We start from the raw sequence: 14,259 nt of genomic DNA, 5'->3' as shown, positions 1-14,259 counted from the left end.
TTTCCATATACCAATTTTACACATTTCTGTCTCCTGTTTTGTTCTTGCCCTTATGCATTTCTGCCACATCATGCAAAAAGGTGTGAAAGAAAATCCACCAATTACCACAACACCTGGATCCCCGTATCTGTTTAATTTACTTATTTTATTCTTTTCAAAGATTCAGCAGAAGAAATTGGATTGTATTCCTTTTACTGCCGGTTCCTATAAAATATATATTTTTAAAAAAAGTATATTTTAAAGTCGAACTGTAATTTTCATTTACTGGTCAGAGCAGCTGCTTGTCGCCGGGTGAGGTGGCTCTCACCTGTAATCCAAGCTACCTGGAGGCTGAGGCTGGAGGATTGCTTGAGCTCAGGAGCTCTGAGCTGCAGTGGGCTATGTTGAGCGGGGGTCCACACTAAGTTCAGTATAGATATGGTGTTCCTGGGGGAGCCTTGGAGCACCAGGTCTTCTAAGGAGAGGTGAACCGGCCCAGGTCGGGAACGGAGCAGGTCAAATCCCCCGTACTGCTCAGTAGTGGGATCGCCCCTGTGAATAGATGCTGCAGTTCAGCCTGAGCGACACAGTGAGACCCAGTCTTTTTATACTCGTCAACACACCACTTTCTAACCAACATTTGTATTTTAGCATCACACAGCTGCTTTAACACTTACTCGAGTTTCTTGTTTCATCAAAAAACAGCTCGGACTCTTCTCCAACACCGCCTCCTTCTGGAGAAAAACAGAAACTACATCAAGAGAGTGGAACTTCAAGTCTCCATCCCTGTGATGAAGCAATTTTTGATGTTTCAGAATACTCATTTTAAAACAAAACAAGCCATAAAGAGATTGTTAGAGCAACATACTGTGGTGGGCAGATAGTGAGGTAATCCAACATCCACTGGGATATGTGATGGTCCACTCCTGGCAGGTTCACCTTGTCTGTAAAATGTCCAAGCTGGACGGTATTGAAAAGAAAAACTCAAGACGGAGTGAGAACTCCTAGAGCCGGCTAATTAAAGCAATGCTGAGCAAGAAATCAAGAAGTCTCAAGGTTTCACCCAGTTTCACGAGTTAATTAATGATCTTGAGTTATATATGAAAAAAAAATAAAAAATTGGAAGCACAACAAACAAAAGGTTTCCTTGTATTCCCCACTCTCATGAAAAGACATTATATAGAAATATTCTTCTTCTGCTTCTTTTCATTTTTTCTGTCTATTCACTTTATCTTTGGCATTTATTTTCTCACTACACTTTTATTGTATTACATTAAATTGTTCATATTTAAAAAGACTTTTAACTCTGTAGTTGAAGCTAAATAATTGAGTTTTACATCAAGTAATGCACAGCCAGCCCACATCATCTTTGCAAATAAAAAAACATAACTGAAAAAACAACTCTTTTTCACTCTTTTCCATTTTGCTGCTTTCTGCTAAGTTACAGAACACCTGACTATCAATGCTACCTCGTCAGATTTTCCTACCGTAGCACGGATAGATAGCTAAGTCTATCTGTCAGTGCTACGCGTCCAAAACTATATATATACAGTATATATATATATATATATATATATATAGAGGCCATTATAAATATTCCAAAATGAGGATTTGTTTTATTCCAAATGAGGATGTTACAACTGGCATGTCCACAGATGTACCCATTAGTAAAGGTCAATGCAACCCACTGCCTTGACAAGTCCCTTTATTTAAAATTAGTTTGGTTGTTTTGTTACAAGCAAACCCTAAGTAAATATTTGATTAGTGTTTTCACTTGTAGACATTCTTCAAAATTGTAATTTTAAATAGAGCGTCTACTTATCCAAACAACTTGAAGAGACACTGAAAAATCCTTGGAAGTCAGAGTTGAATACTTTTCTTCTTCTGTTTAGCAGCTTATATACTGAATCAACAATATCTAAAACTACTTTTTTATTAAGATAAGTAATAGACACAAAACAGTTTAAGTTAAATTTATTTCATAGAAACACAAATTAAAGCTCGTGATCCTCTGGGTGGTACAGTTCACTCATCAGTCGGTAGATGTATGACGGTGCGTGACCTCCAATGTTAGAAATGAACAGTGTGATGAGTTCTGGAGGAACGTAGTCAAACACCGGGCAATGCACGTTGACCTTAGAGAGGATCTCACCTGAAACGTACACAATTAGCATGTTAACATTATATTCTACCAAAGATAAATGTTTAACTTGTAAAGTAAATTGGTGAGGGTGTACCTTCAGTGAAAGGGAGGACTTCATGTGGGGAGACAAATTTATGGAAAGTGTCCTCCTCGTTTGGGAACTAAGGAGAGAAAATATTTCTTTTATTATTTGTGTTTGAAAGATTTTTTTTTATCAAATGTTTGTTAACTAGTGTTTTCCTACCTGAGGCGATAGCTTGAACATGGGGGCACAGACAATTAGAGGTGTCGAGTGATGCTTGGCTGCTAAGGCGAGAGTGTGTGTCCCGTTCACGGCCCTCAAACCGCCGTTGGCTAGAACAGTCTGAGTTCCGATGATGACCTGCCAACCAGATCGTCAGAAAAGTTAAACTACACGGCCTGATCAAACCCTTAATATAGAGTGAGACTTCTGTGAAGATAAATACCTTATTGACCCGAGACATGACAGCAAATATTGCAGCGTCAGCAATCACCGTTGTTTCAATGCCAGCTTTGGATAAGTTGGTGGCCATTTCATGTCCCTGTTAAAAAGTGAAGGTTTTTCTTGAACGGTCTTTTAGGTAAACCATTGCCTTTCAAGCTCTTTTCGATATACTTCGTGTACCTGACAGAAGGGGGCACACTCTGCAACGATGACATGAAACTTGCGTTTACGTGCCGCGTCCCTCAGGAAGGCCTCCACTGTGCGGGAGCGCCCGATGGTCATGATGACCTCGTTAGAGTGGATGTGCTCCAGGGCCTGCATGGAGATATTATCTGTTGTTCCTTCTGCAAAAAAAAAAAAAAAAAAAAAAAAAATCAAAACAAAAAATCATATTTTCTCCAGTTTTCTTGTTCCACTTTTCCCACAATTAAATTCAAGCATTTTCAAGCATTTCCGAGGTAAGTTTTCAAACTTTTACAGCACCACACTTTGGGGATAAAAACAATACATTATTGTATGATTATAATTTATTAATGTTAATCATTTTTTTGTGGTAGTATTCTACATTCTACAGCAGGGACAAGGTAAACAATTTCAATAGCTTTGTTTAATGTATAAAATAGAAGAGGATCAATAAGTTACTGACTTATTAGGCATAATAGTTATTACATTTAAGCAATCCAAATAAATAATGTTAAAGTAAATTACATTCCTAATCAAAATAAATGCTTATAAACAGTATACAAAGAAAGTCACAAAAAATGTTTTTGCCATGTTTTCTAGTATTTAGCAAATGGAAATAAGTTTGGCAATTCTAACTGACCTGAAACAAAATAAGTTTAGTCTGATTTAACTTTAGACAGTGAAAAAAAATTGAGGTTTTTTTATTAGGTCTATGAAAATATCTGGTTTCAACTGTAAACAACGCTTTCCAACTGCAGGTTTTTAGTCAAATGTTATATTGCACTTTATTACAAAAGACTGAATATCAAGCACTTTCAAGGACTTGATACAGAAATCAAGCATTTTCCAAATCTTGAAAACACCAAACTGAAATTGGAGCATTTTCAAGGATTCCAAGCACCCGTACAAACCCGGATACAAATACAGACCCCTTCACTCTGCTGCCACTAAAAAAAATAACTGCATAAATACAGTTGTTCTGTGAAGGCCGCAGAGATTTTTAAAGAACATCAGCGAGTAACCAGCACTGTGGATTTCAGCTGTGGATAGTTCAGCTCTGTAAAACCAGCCCCGCCATCTTACCCAGCTCAGTGAGAAGCTCGTTGATGGCCTCAATGACATTTGCTTTGAGGGGAGCAAAATGCTGCCTGAAGTTCTCCTCGCTGAGTCCTCCAGAGGTCAGCAGCTTGTGGAGGGACTCCTGCTGGTCTGCCTCTTCACTGCTTCCTCGAGACCTGATGAGAAAATCTCAACAGTTTGACATCAGGGCATTTTTTTTAAACAAGTTTTTTTTATTTTTGGTGACTCTAGAGTGCGTAGCATATTTTGAAGATGAACCTTTTTGCTAAAGTAGCATGCGTACTCTGATTCAAACACTTTCATTACACTCTGCAGAATGAACATTGAGGAACAGTGCATCCATAAAAGGAAACACAAAGACAAAGTCGAGGCAAATTAACATGAGGTACTGTAAGTGCACAATGCAAAAATTGTATTATTAGATTGTTAAAAATATTTAATTAAAAAAAAAGTTGAGACTAACGCGGAAAGTCATCTTATGATTCAGAATTTTCTATAAGTGCATTTATCAGAAGTCTCTCACATTCTCCTAGGCTTTATCCAACATTGCTTTAGTTATTTGCATGACCAGGTTTCAACCCGCCATCAGCTCCCATGGCTGCCAAACAAGCCCCAATAATCACCCCTCCACCACATTGATCAACAGCTACACCTCTTCGTCTTTGTCTCATCTGTCCAAAGGAAATTATTCCAGAAATAGTGGTTGCTTTAGATCCAATCTTGTTGCCATTTTCTCTTTAGAAAGAAGCTACTTTCTCCTGGCAAGTTCTATTTATCGGTTATAACGTTTTCCAATTATTGTCTCAATATTTAAACTTTACATGGTCTGAAATGCAGGTATTGGGGTTTTTGCTAATTCTCTAAGGACTACATTGTCTAAATCTGGAATGATGGTTATTAATGTTTTAGCAGTTTTTAGTACCTATTTTTTCTCTTTAATCCTACTTAAGCAGTTAGTGGTACTTAGTTTGTCCACAAGCTTTCCATTTTGACTTTGACAAAATATTCACTGTATTAAATTAAGAATTTGATTAAATATCTAGAAAATCTAGTAGAACCTGATGAACAAACGATCATATGTTCTGATTCATAAAATCTTAGAATTGAGGGTTTATTTTTTCTTTTATTATTGCTATATATGGAAAAATACTCATTTCACAGTGATGTTATAAGCTGGGATATTTGATAGCACTGTTTAATGTTGTCTTACGTTCCCAATGAATGGATTAGGAACACATCTGACTCCACAGCTGTCTGTCCTCACCTGGCGTACTCCTCTCTGATGATCTTCAGGACCCTCCTGATCATGTTACCCACTGTGGTCTCTGACGGCTGGGCGGCCGTCATTCTCCTCCCTTCTTTCCGTATTATTTCCATCAGATCACCTAAAGGCAGCAATTAACAAAAAACGTTTTAATTGTTGTTACTATATTGTTGCGTTAATTACACCTCCATCCTAAATTGCCCCTTTTCATTTTATTATAACATTGTAAAGAAATTCTTACTTATTAGTGTTTTTAACTAATTTATAGTTATAAATGGTGTATTTATAAAAAAAATATATATAGCTAAAATGTCGCTAAATTTAGTAAACGTACACACATAAGAAACCATGATGCAACTCCCCCTATTTCAATTTCACAGATGTTACAACAGATGTCTGACATGTTCACAGATTATAACAAACTACCTACACACACACACACACACACACACACACACACACGTTACAACCAATTTCACAGTAATTTAGTCCTCTGCATTATTATTATCATCAGAGGTTGTCGAAATAAATCAAGTGTGGAGAAGAACCTGCGCTGCTCCACCGAGCCTGAGCTGTAATCTTGCGAAGCAGCGCCGTCGTTTCTCGGGCAGTCTCCGCTGAGCCCCGCAGAGGTCCCGCCCCGCTACCTCCGCGCTTCAGGTCGGACAGAAAGGCTTCAACCCGCTCAGTCAGGTCGGTTTCTTTGTCGGGGCCCGGCATTTTTGTTTTCCAAATCAACGAACCGTCGAAAAAGAAGACTACAAGTTTCTACAGTTAAATGTTGACCAGGAAGTACTTGTAAAGAACATCCGGTGTTGTAGCAGAAAAAGCGCTCCGTCTGTCTCCCTTTATTGTAACGCTTGTTTTCACCAAAGCAAAAGGCCAAAGCAAATATTGTTTGTTTCCCACTATAGTGAGTTTTATTTTTGATGTTTTCACATTCTGCTACTATAGACCAGCTGAGCAACAGTCTCAAGGTGGCTTTCTACAGTGGCCGCCATTAAATAACCCTTATGCCCTATTTAAAAGTAAGTACATAAATATATTCTTAATAGTAGTTAAATCTCAAAGTCTACTTTCAATTTTGTTTCATTTTCACATATTTATTGGAAATGAAATGTTTAAGCTGCAAATATGACAGACTGTTCTTTTCACAGCAGGGGGCGCTGTTTTGGGTACAACACCGACTGGCGAAAAAACTGTTCCTTAAATGAACAGTTCCTTCATTCAAGGAACTGTTGAATGAAGTTACCCACCAATTAAACAGTTTCTTTTTCTCTCCCAATTTAGTTTTATGCCAGAAAATCTCAAATTTAGATATTCATATTTCCTCTTTTTTATTTGACATTTATTTATACAGGTGGTCTCATTGGGATTCAAGACCTCATTTACAAGAGAGACCTTTTCTGATCAAAACAAAAGAAAACTCAGACGGTTTAATTTCCAGACCGAAATTAAACGCATGCATGGTGATTTTTAGCTAACCCCACAGCACCCAACTGTATTTTAGGCTTATAAAAGTGATCAAAAAATAGCAGTAAGCATGTTTTTAGATTTTGAACATCTAAAAGAAAAATAATGACAAAAAAGTATAATGTATTGCTCAGGTAAGTAATGAGCAGGGTGTATCTTCTCTAAATTGGCACAGTTATAGCCTTTACACACATGATCTTTAATTACATTCAACTCTAATATGGAATTATCCTCTTGTCTGCAGCCATAACACCTTCAATGTTTCTGGAGCAAAACAAGACATGTCGGAAAAATCTGCAGATTGGTCTAAGAACATTTGTAAAATGATCCATATGTGCTGTAATTAAAAAGTTCTATCGGGTTGTGGTCCGTGCAGACAAGAAAAACATCCTTAAGATCATAATACTCATTCATGTCTTTAATAAACTTCAAACTAAATTATCAAAAATATTCTCTCAGCACTCCGAGTCCCCACACTTCAACTCAAGTAGAAAGCCTAACCTCCACACTATGATCCTCCCTCCACTAAACTTTACTCTTGGCACAATAACAAGAGGTGGGTAATGTCCTCCTGGCAGTTACGGCATCCCTCTACTAACTTAAAGTTTGCATCTTGAAGGAATGCAAGAATTGTTTTAAGAATATCTGCATTATATATATATATATATATATATTTTAACCCTAAACCACTTTCTGTAACAAAAATTTAGATTTTTCCCCCTCAAAAATATAGATTACACTACAAAATAACTCATGTAAATCCATCCAATATTTTATTGAATAAAAGCCCAACACAAATTTACAAAATTTACCAGTCAACATAAAAATTGACTGCGCTCCATGCGCATGTTCATTGTTAAAAATTTACCAGGACAGGCCTCAACATTTTCTGTCAAAAGAAAAACCAAAAAAAAAAACACTAATATCTGAAACCACCCATATTCACATGACCCCGGCCTCAAACATTTGAATGAAAATAGGAACACTGGATGGATCAGCAGGTTCTGGTACTGGGAGGTGATATGCTGTAACTTGGAGTTGCCTGTTTAAACCAAAAGGGTGCACGTTTGGATAATTGTTCAATTCTTGTCACAGTCGAAAACAACTGCATTTCGACAAGAAAGATTGCATAAATACATTGAAGAGGGGAAAGAGGAATTGCTTGAATGTAAGAATATTAGTTCCTCGATACTTTTAATGGATGTTCAAAAACAAAAGAACACCTGAACATGCGAAAATTTAAAGAGAATTTATAATTGAGAACATTAATCTGAAAACTCAACTCTGCCCTGCAAAATAAAAAGATACCAATAGAAGCAACTAGGTGGTAATTACAATATGAAAACAAACTAAAGGCAGTTAAATTTAGCTACTGAACATACAAGTGACAACACAGAAGTTCAGTGGTACCAATTGTCTTAAAGGAACAACACACCATGTTTCTTAAAGCCTTAACTTAATAAAAAGATGTTTAGTTTATGTGGTCTTGTAAATAATGTGTACAATAACAGAAGGACAGACATTCACTTGTGGCACATCCACTCAAACGGAGCTCAGAAATAAAGAAACCAACTTTTCAAAGGATTGATGAAAAAAAATAACCCCATCTTATTCAGTAAGCTGTAACATTCAAAACAGTGTAGAAAGAAATTTCTCTCTCCCATGTTTGACAAAGCATTTCTCCCTACAGGGTTTTCATGTTTCCAACTACTAAACAAGCAGGTAAATCTTATTTTCCTGGAAACATGGATACTCTCAGAGCTTTGAAAACTAGATGTTGAGCCCCTTAAGCCCAGCTTGTTTTGTTGAAGCTAGTCCAAGGAGGGTGGATGCTGGGATGTGTTTGCTGACTGGGAGGCAGCGTCCCTCAAGGGAAGAAGCCGGATGAGTCGATCTACTCGATCAGCTTCTTTGCCTTGAAGAAGCGCCGCAGGTAGAAGACCTGCCACGTGGCCAGGCCGATGAGACAACACATGGAGAATATACTGAAGTACAGCACGCGTGTGTTTGTAGACTCTGGAGAAATAAAAAAAATGCTAGTATTATTGGACAGTAAGAAATTCTTGCTATCCCTGCAATGAATTAAAAACCATCTTGCTTTTAGATTAGGCGTCAGCAGCCTTTTCAGTTCAAAGGGCAATTCCTGCCCAATAAAATAACATTTGTCTAAAGGCACACAACTTTCTTAAACATTTCCAAAAAGGGATTCAGTTTCACAAATACACACTGCGTTAAACTTAAGTTTTATTGTGAAAATTGATTAATTGTATTTCTATTTTTAGATTAAAGAAAAATAAGTTTACTATTAAGAATTCACTCCTCTCAATCGACATTCTTGTAGAAAAGCAGTCAGTCAACTTCAAAACAACTAAATCACAAACTAATTATGAAGTAACTGACTTAAAAAACCAATAGGCTCAATCTGCTAGAAAAGGTCTACAATGAGAAGTTTTAAAACCTTCCTTTATTATAAAAAAATGGTCTTTTTCACATAATTATTATCCTAGATTATGAAGAGCCACTTTCAGAGGAAGAAAAGCCATCAGCTTATAGACACCTGTATATAATACGCATGTTCATTTTACATATTATGCAAAAGTACGAATCTGTGTAGGTACTGTGTTGGCGTACCGTTGGTATCCCGCATTTCCTCTTCTCTCTTCTTCATGTAAGCAAAGTCATTGACGATGGACTCAGACAGATCTTCCAGTCGCCTGAGCTCAACCTCCAGAGGCTTCAGTTTTTCCACCTTTGCAATCTGGAGGGACAAAAAAAAAAGAGAGAGAAAGAGAAAGCTTATAAAACCTCTAAATAAATGCTGGCATTCCAAAATAAAGTGGAACAAAAAACATTTGAAATTGTTGAACGCTCAGCCCAGCAGGTGTCACTCTTGAGCTAAAAATCACAAATGGGGCAAATATTTGCCAGGCTTTCCCTTTCACTTAGATTTGAACACCAACATTATTGAAACCGTGCCTGAAAAGGGAGATTTTGATCATGAACAAAACAGCAGTTCTGAAAGGTTTAGAAAATTAAAGACTAATATTCAAATTTCAAACATAAAACCTACATTAATTATAAAACTAACTCAAGTTAGATCCCTTTAATAGATGTGAATTATATATACTTTCAACTTAATTTGATGGGGTTGTGTGCCTTTCTCTTCCTGTTAGAAACATCTACAATAGCCACAATAAAGACACGGTAATAATTATTGCTCAAGCTCACTTGAGAATATGATAAGAACGTCTCGATTCCTCGGAAGCAAGGCAATAAATTCAGGAGTGGCACAAAACCTTTATTTGGACTATATATGGACTTTCCTTCCCTTCCCATTCATCTGAGGGATTACTGAGCACAATTTGATGGCAGACAACACTAACCCTGGATGGTTTAAAGTAAAACCCTTAAAATTCAGATATCAAATCTTGAGGAATCAAAGATTCTAATCTTGGACTCCCTACTTGTATCAACTATATGCTTCACGACAGATTAAAACCTTTATTCTACCAGTTTCCTTTGGTAAATGATTGAAACAGCTATTATAACAGATTTATCAGAGCAGAGTTCAGGGGAAAACTGACCGGAAATGTTTGTGGAAAATCATACTTGTATATGCAGATATTATCATAAGTCAACAAATCTTGCAAAACATTCCAGGAAGGCTCCCACACTCTGTGCTGATACACACGTGGGTTATCATGAAACATTAAATATTTGTTGCTTTGGAGAAAGGAATAGCTCATTCAGACACTCAGTTCGGTAAACAAAAATTACCAACGTTGTGTTCAAACATTACAATGACCTGCATCAGATCGCTCCGTGCTCGGCTGAGTGATGGGCACTGAAGTTACTGTTGGGTGCAAAGTTTGAGGAAAATCTTAATAAAGTTCCTGAGTTATAAAAGGGCAAAATGGTTACGTAGCATTTCCCTTTCCGGAAGACTTGATCCAAGTTACATGAAAAGATCAATAGCTTATCAGATCTGGCAGGGCAAACATTTTATTCACCTGACTGAAGACATAAGATTAACCATGTCCGTTTCTAAAAGAATGAACATGGTCATGCTGCCAGTTTAAACATACAAGAGATGTAAAATCCCTTTATCCCCGCCTTAATGAGCTAAATTAGTCAAACACAGTCTTTTAAATCAATGAAATCTTGCGCAGTCAGAAAGCAGAGTTGATAATCAGGAGGAGAAGGGAAAAAAAAGTTTCACAGCACAGATTGTGTCTGCTAAACAGACAGCATTGTGTAACGACATTTTTTTTCTCTTTCAAGTACACCCTCTTCTGAACAGGTTGCAAATTTATTCAAGTATTATGTAAGTTAATACATGCGTAAAGCCAGCTCCGCCCTTTCTCTAACAGACAGGAATGCCCTCTTCAAGTTCAACTGTGAATATCCACCGACGCGCCGTTCCGCTGAACAGTATGCAATATTTGCACAACATGTGTGGGCAGAGAAAGGCGATTCTCAGCTACGAGGGATGTGTTTTTTCCTTTTTGAATCCATAAAAAAAAAAAAGAAATCACCTGACGCAGACGGATCCTATAACAGAGGACCCTACAGCAGATTCACACTTTTATATAAAGTCCGTATTCATTATTTTTGGCATGGCACAATTTTAATTTTTACTTACTGTTTCTTAAAAATGCCATTTTCACAATGTTGACAAAAGACACCCACACTACTGTTTGTACAAAGTACAAAGAAAGCAAACTAACTTTTACACTCATTTCAAAACGCCTCCGTCTTTCTATTATTTTTTTAACTCAACTAACTTGATTAAATGATAGTTGAACACAGCATAAAAATCTGAGTAGAAATATTCACGCTGGCATATTTCAAACATATTTGGGAGTAAAAATCCCAGCTGTAAGAGTATTGGGAGCAAGACATCTTATCTACAATTTGGATCGGGTTTATTTGACATCAGGAAGCACAGATTTCAGTCTCCTGACACTTTACCTCTTCGTAGTTTTTGGCCTCGACACCATGCTTCATGTCCAGATTGACCAGCTGGTCAGGCACTCTCCCTGTTCCTGTGGATTTTCACAGAATTGAAATTAAACATTGTGATTGCTTATTTTGCAAAGGACAATTAACATTCTGTAACAGTAAACTAAAAAAAAAAAAAAGAGTTATATTTATCAGAACCTTTGAGGATTCAAATACGTCAAAAATGTCTCCAGATTATTACGAATAATATGAGATTCACAATATAATCAAATATAAGACTGTATTTTGATTAGATTCCTCTGATAACTTTAATTGCTGTACGATTTTGCTTACCCATGGGTGATTTGCTTTCAAAGCAAACCTCAAACATGTCATAGTCCTCTGTGGTGAAGGCAAACTTTCCTTTTGTTGCATCTTCCTTCGAGTAAAGAGTGTGGCTGGAAGAGTCAGTGATCTACAAAGTTACAACGACATACATTTAGACCTTCTGGCAGAACATAGCCAACATTTTTGGAGTAGTTTGAAAAATCCTTTTTAAATTATTTTCCATAAAAAAATAACTATGGTGGTTATATGTGTATATATATATAAATTTACCCGATTTAATATTGTAAATAATATAAATGTCACCATATTCATGTTTATATTGTATATATTGTCTAGATTGTTTGCACTGTTGTCGCCGACTTTAATCTCACTGTACCTGTGTACAGTGACAAACAAATTCTAAATATAAATTTTTAATTTGATAAAAGATTGCAGTTTAACAGAACTGTGTGACTCTTTTAGGTTGTCTAACAACGTTCAGAACGCTCAACAATTTATTATGTATTTTGCAGCCTTTAACTTTTGTTAGTGTTTTTAACATCTTCTGTTGCTGATAGGATAAGAGCAACACTTTCGTCAACGGGAAGAGGTCAGAGACAACCTGCCAGTGCAATCTAAGTTTACCTCACTCACCACTAATAAAATTAATATCAAATCATCTGTATTGAGATACAAACTACAGGAGCACACATTCTTGCTAATAAATAGTCTGAAATTCATCATATTCAGAAGATTCTAACTTTAACAAGTATTTAAGACTTTTTCAACTTTGGAAGCAACCAGCTGTTAACTTTGTTGCTGTCACATATTTGACGTGTCAGTCTGCTGCCCCTTCGACGGTGGATTTGAATGGGTCATACCATAATGTGACACTTGAAATGGTTTGCAAACCACCATCTGGCACACCAAATGCATTATTGTGAGCACAAATTGTAATACATAAAAAAGCATTCCGTTTAAACATGTTCGTTAACAACATGAAGAAACAATCAAATAAAAAAATGTGGAGAGTTTTTCAGAATCAAAGCAGAAAATTAAGGATTATTCCAAATTATGTATTAAAGCCGATGCCCCAAATATGTCTTTTACTAAATTCATAAAGTACCTCCCAGAATATCCCATTTGAGTGTATGTTTCCAGACTGAAAAAACAATTTTTTTTTACTTTCCGCTATGATGACAATAGATGGGAAAATAAAATAGACTTGAGAATATCATCCTTAATTTTTTTGTTTTACAGCATACAAATCCGAAACTTGACAGCTGTTAACTTTTAAAATATATTTTTAGAATTTAGAAAACATAAAAAAGTATGCAGACGCCATTATGGGCCATCAATATAAATAAAAAATGTCCCCAGGCCGGGTTCATGTGAATATTACATACAAACTAAATCTGACGTGTATGTGTCTGAGAAGTCTGTAAGAGTGACGTGTAACAGCTACACAGCAGAGACTATGACACCTACATAAATATTGTCAATATAACTAAATAATGCAGCGCAAACACTGATGGGTTTTACGGCTGGCGTCAAAGTAATCAGAGTTTATACAACAAGCAAATTATATCAAAACCAATAAGTGAAAAGACATTGATAGAGCATTAGCTACCTAACTAGCTAGCTGACTGTAAAACCAGGAAGACGAGTTTTTTCGGGCCTACCTTAGCAGCATTGCTAACAACAGTTGTCACTGACTAAAGTCCTTCAACCCTTCAAACTAAGCTTACAAGAATAAGCTATCCCCTTGTCTCACAGCTACTTCTCTTTGCTACTGATATATAACAATTAAAGCCATTTTGCCTTCATGTAAACTGTGTTTTGGCGTCAACGGCCCCCAGTATGTGCTCACCTTCAGGTTAGTTTTGGTGTTCGTCTGCTCGCCGATTTCATACTCCCCCGTAACCAGGACGTCTTTATGGATCTCCTCTCGTAAGCATTTTCTAGAGTTGACCGGTAAAAAGAAAGAAATTGAAACGACGGATTCAATGAGAACCGGTAGCAGCAGTAGCGCAGCAAATCGAGCCATGGCTACCATGAACCGACCAACCAACCAGCCCGTGCCAACCAACCAGCTTTACACCGAGCTCCGGCTCGCACAGGCGGCCTCGCTGGGCGCAGCAGCGCCCCCGCTGACCTGGAGGGAGAACTGCTATATAATGTTTTTAGATGAGAGATGAACAGAGTCTTAAGTAAGGAGACTCGGTCTTTATCCCAGAGATTAACATATATTGGTACTAAATGTACCTTAAAATAAAAGTGAAAGAGCTTGTGAAGTTGGTAAGAGAGTCTCACTCATGTTCTGCATTTGTTTAGCACTTTATTAAATCTAAGGACTCTGCACTTTGCACTACATTCAGTCATTCACCTATTCATAAGGAAGAA

The 14,259-nt window shown here is 36.9% G+C and overlaps 2 protein-coding genes across 2 annotated transcripts; both read right to left on the bottom strand.

The window, feature by feature from the left end:
• Nucleotides 1-1,937: 1,937 nt before the first annotated feature.
• On the bottom strand, nucleotides 1,938-5,925 carry eif2b2 (eukaryotic translation initiation factor 2B, subunit 2 beta). Its single transcript, XM_028039490.1, has 8 exons — nucleotides 5,664-5,925; nucleotides 5,116-5,236; nucleotides 3,855-4,006; nucleotides 2,769-2,932; nucleotides 2,590-2,685; nucleotides 2,367-2,504; nucleotides 2,217-2,283; nucleotides 1,938-2,131 (listed from the first exon to the last, which is right to left on the bottom strand). Exons 1-8 carry the CDS (start codon nucleotides 5,833-5,835, stop codon nucleotides 1,974-1,976), a joined length of 1,068 nt encoding a protein of 355 aa, XP_027895291.1. The 5' UTR covers nucleotides 5,836-5,925; the 3' UTR covers nucleotides 1,938-1,973.
• Nucleotides 5,926-7,339: 1,414 nt separating this feature from the next.
• tmed10 (transmembrane p24 trafficking protein 10) lies at nucleotides 7,340-13,963 on the bottom strand. The gene is made up of 5 exons (XM_028039491.1): nucleotides 13,727-13,963; nucleotides 11,884-12,004; nucleotides 11,560-11,633; nucleotides 9,220-9,346; nucleotides 7,340-8,604 (listed from the first exon to the last, which is right to left on the bottom strand). Exons 1-5 carry the CDS (start codon nucleotides 13,910-13,912, stop codon nucleotides 8,483-8,485), a joined length of 630 nt encoding a protein of 209 aa, XP_027895292.1. The 5' UTR covers nucleotides 13,913-13,963; the 3' UTR covers nucleotides 7,340-8,482.
• Nucleotides 13,964-14,259: the final 296 nt, after the last annotated feature.

Source organism: Xiphophorus couchianus, chromosome 15 (genome assembly GCF_001444195.1).
Source record: "Xiphophorus couchianus chromosome 15, X_couchianus-1.0, whole genome shotgun sequence".
NCBI classification, from domain to species: Eukaryota; Metazoa; Chordata; class Actinopteri; order Cyprinodontiformes; family Poeciliidae; genus Xiphophorus; species Xiphophorus couchianus.
This window is presented reverse-complemented; position numbering and strand designations above follow the sequence as displayed.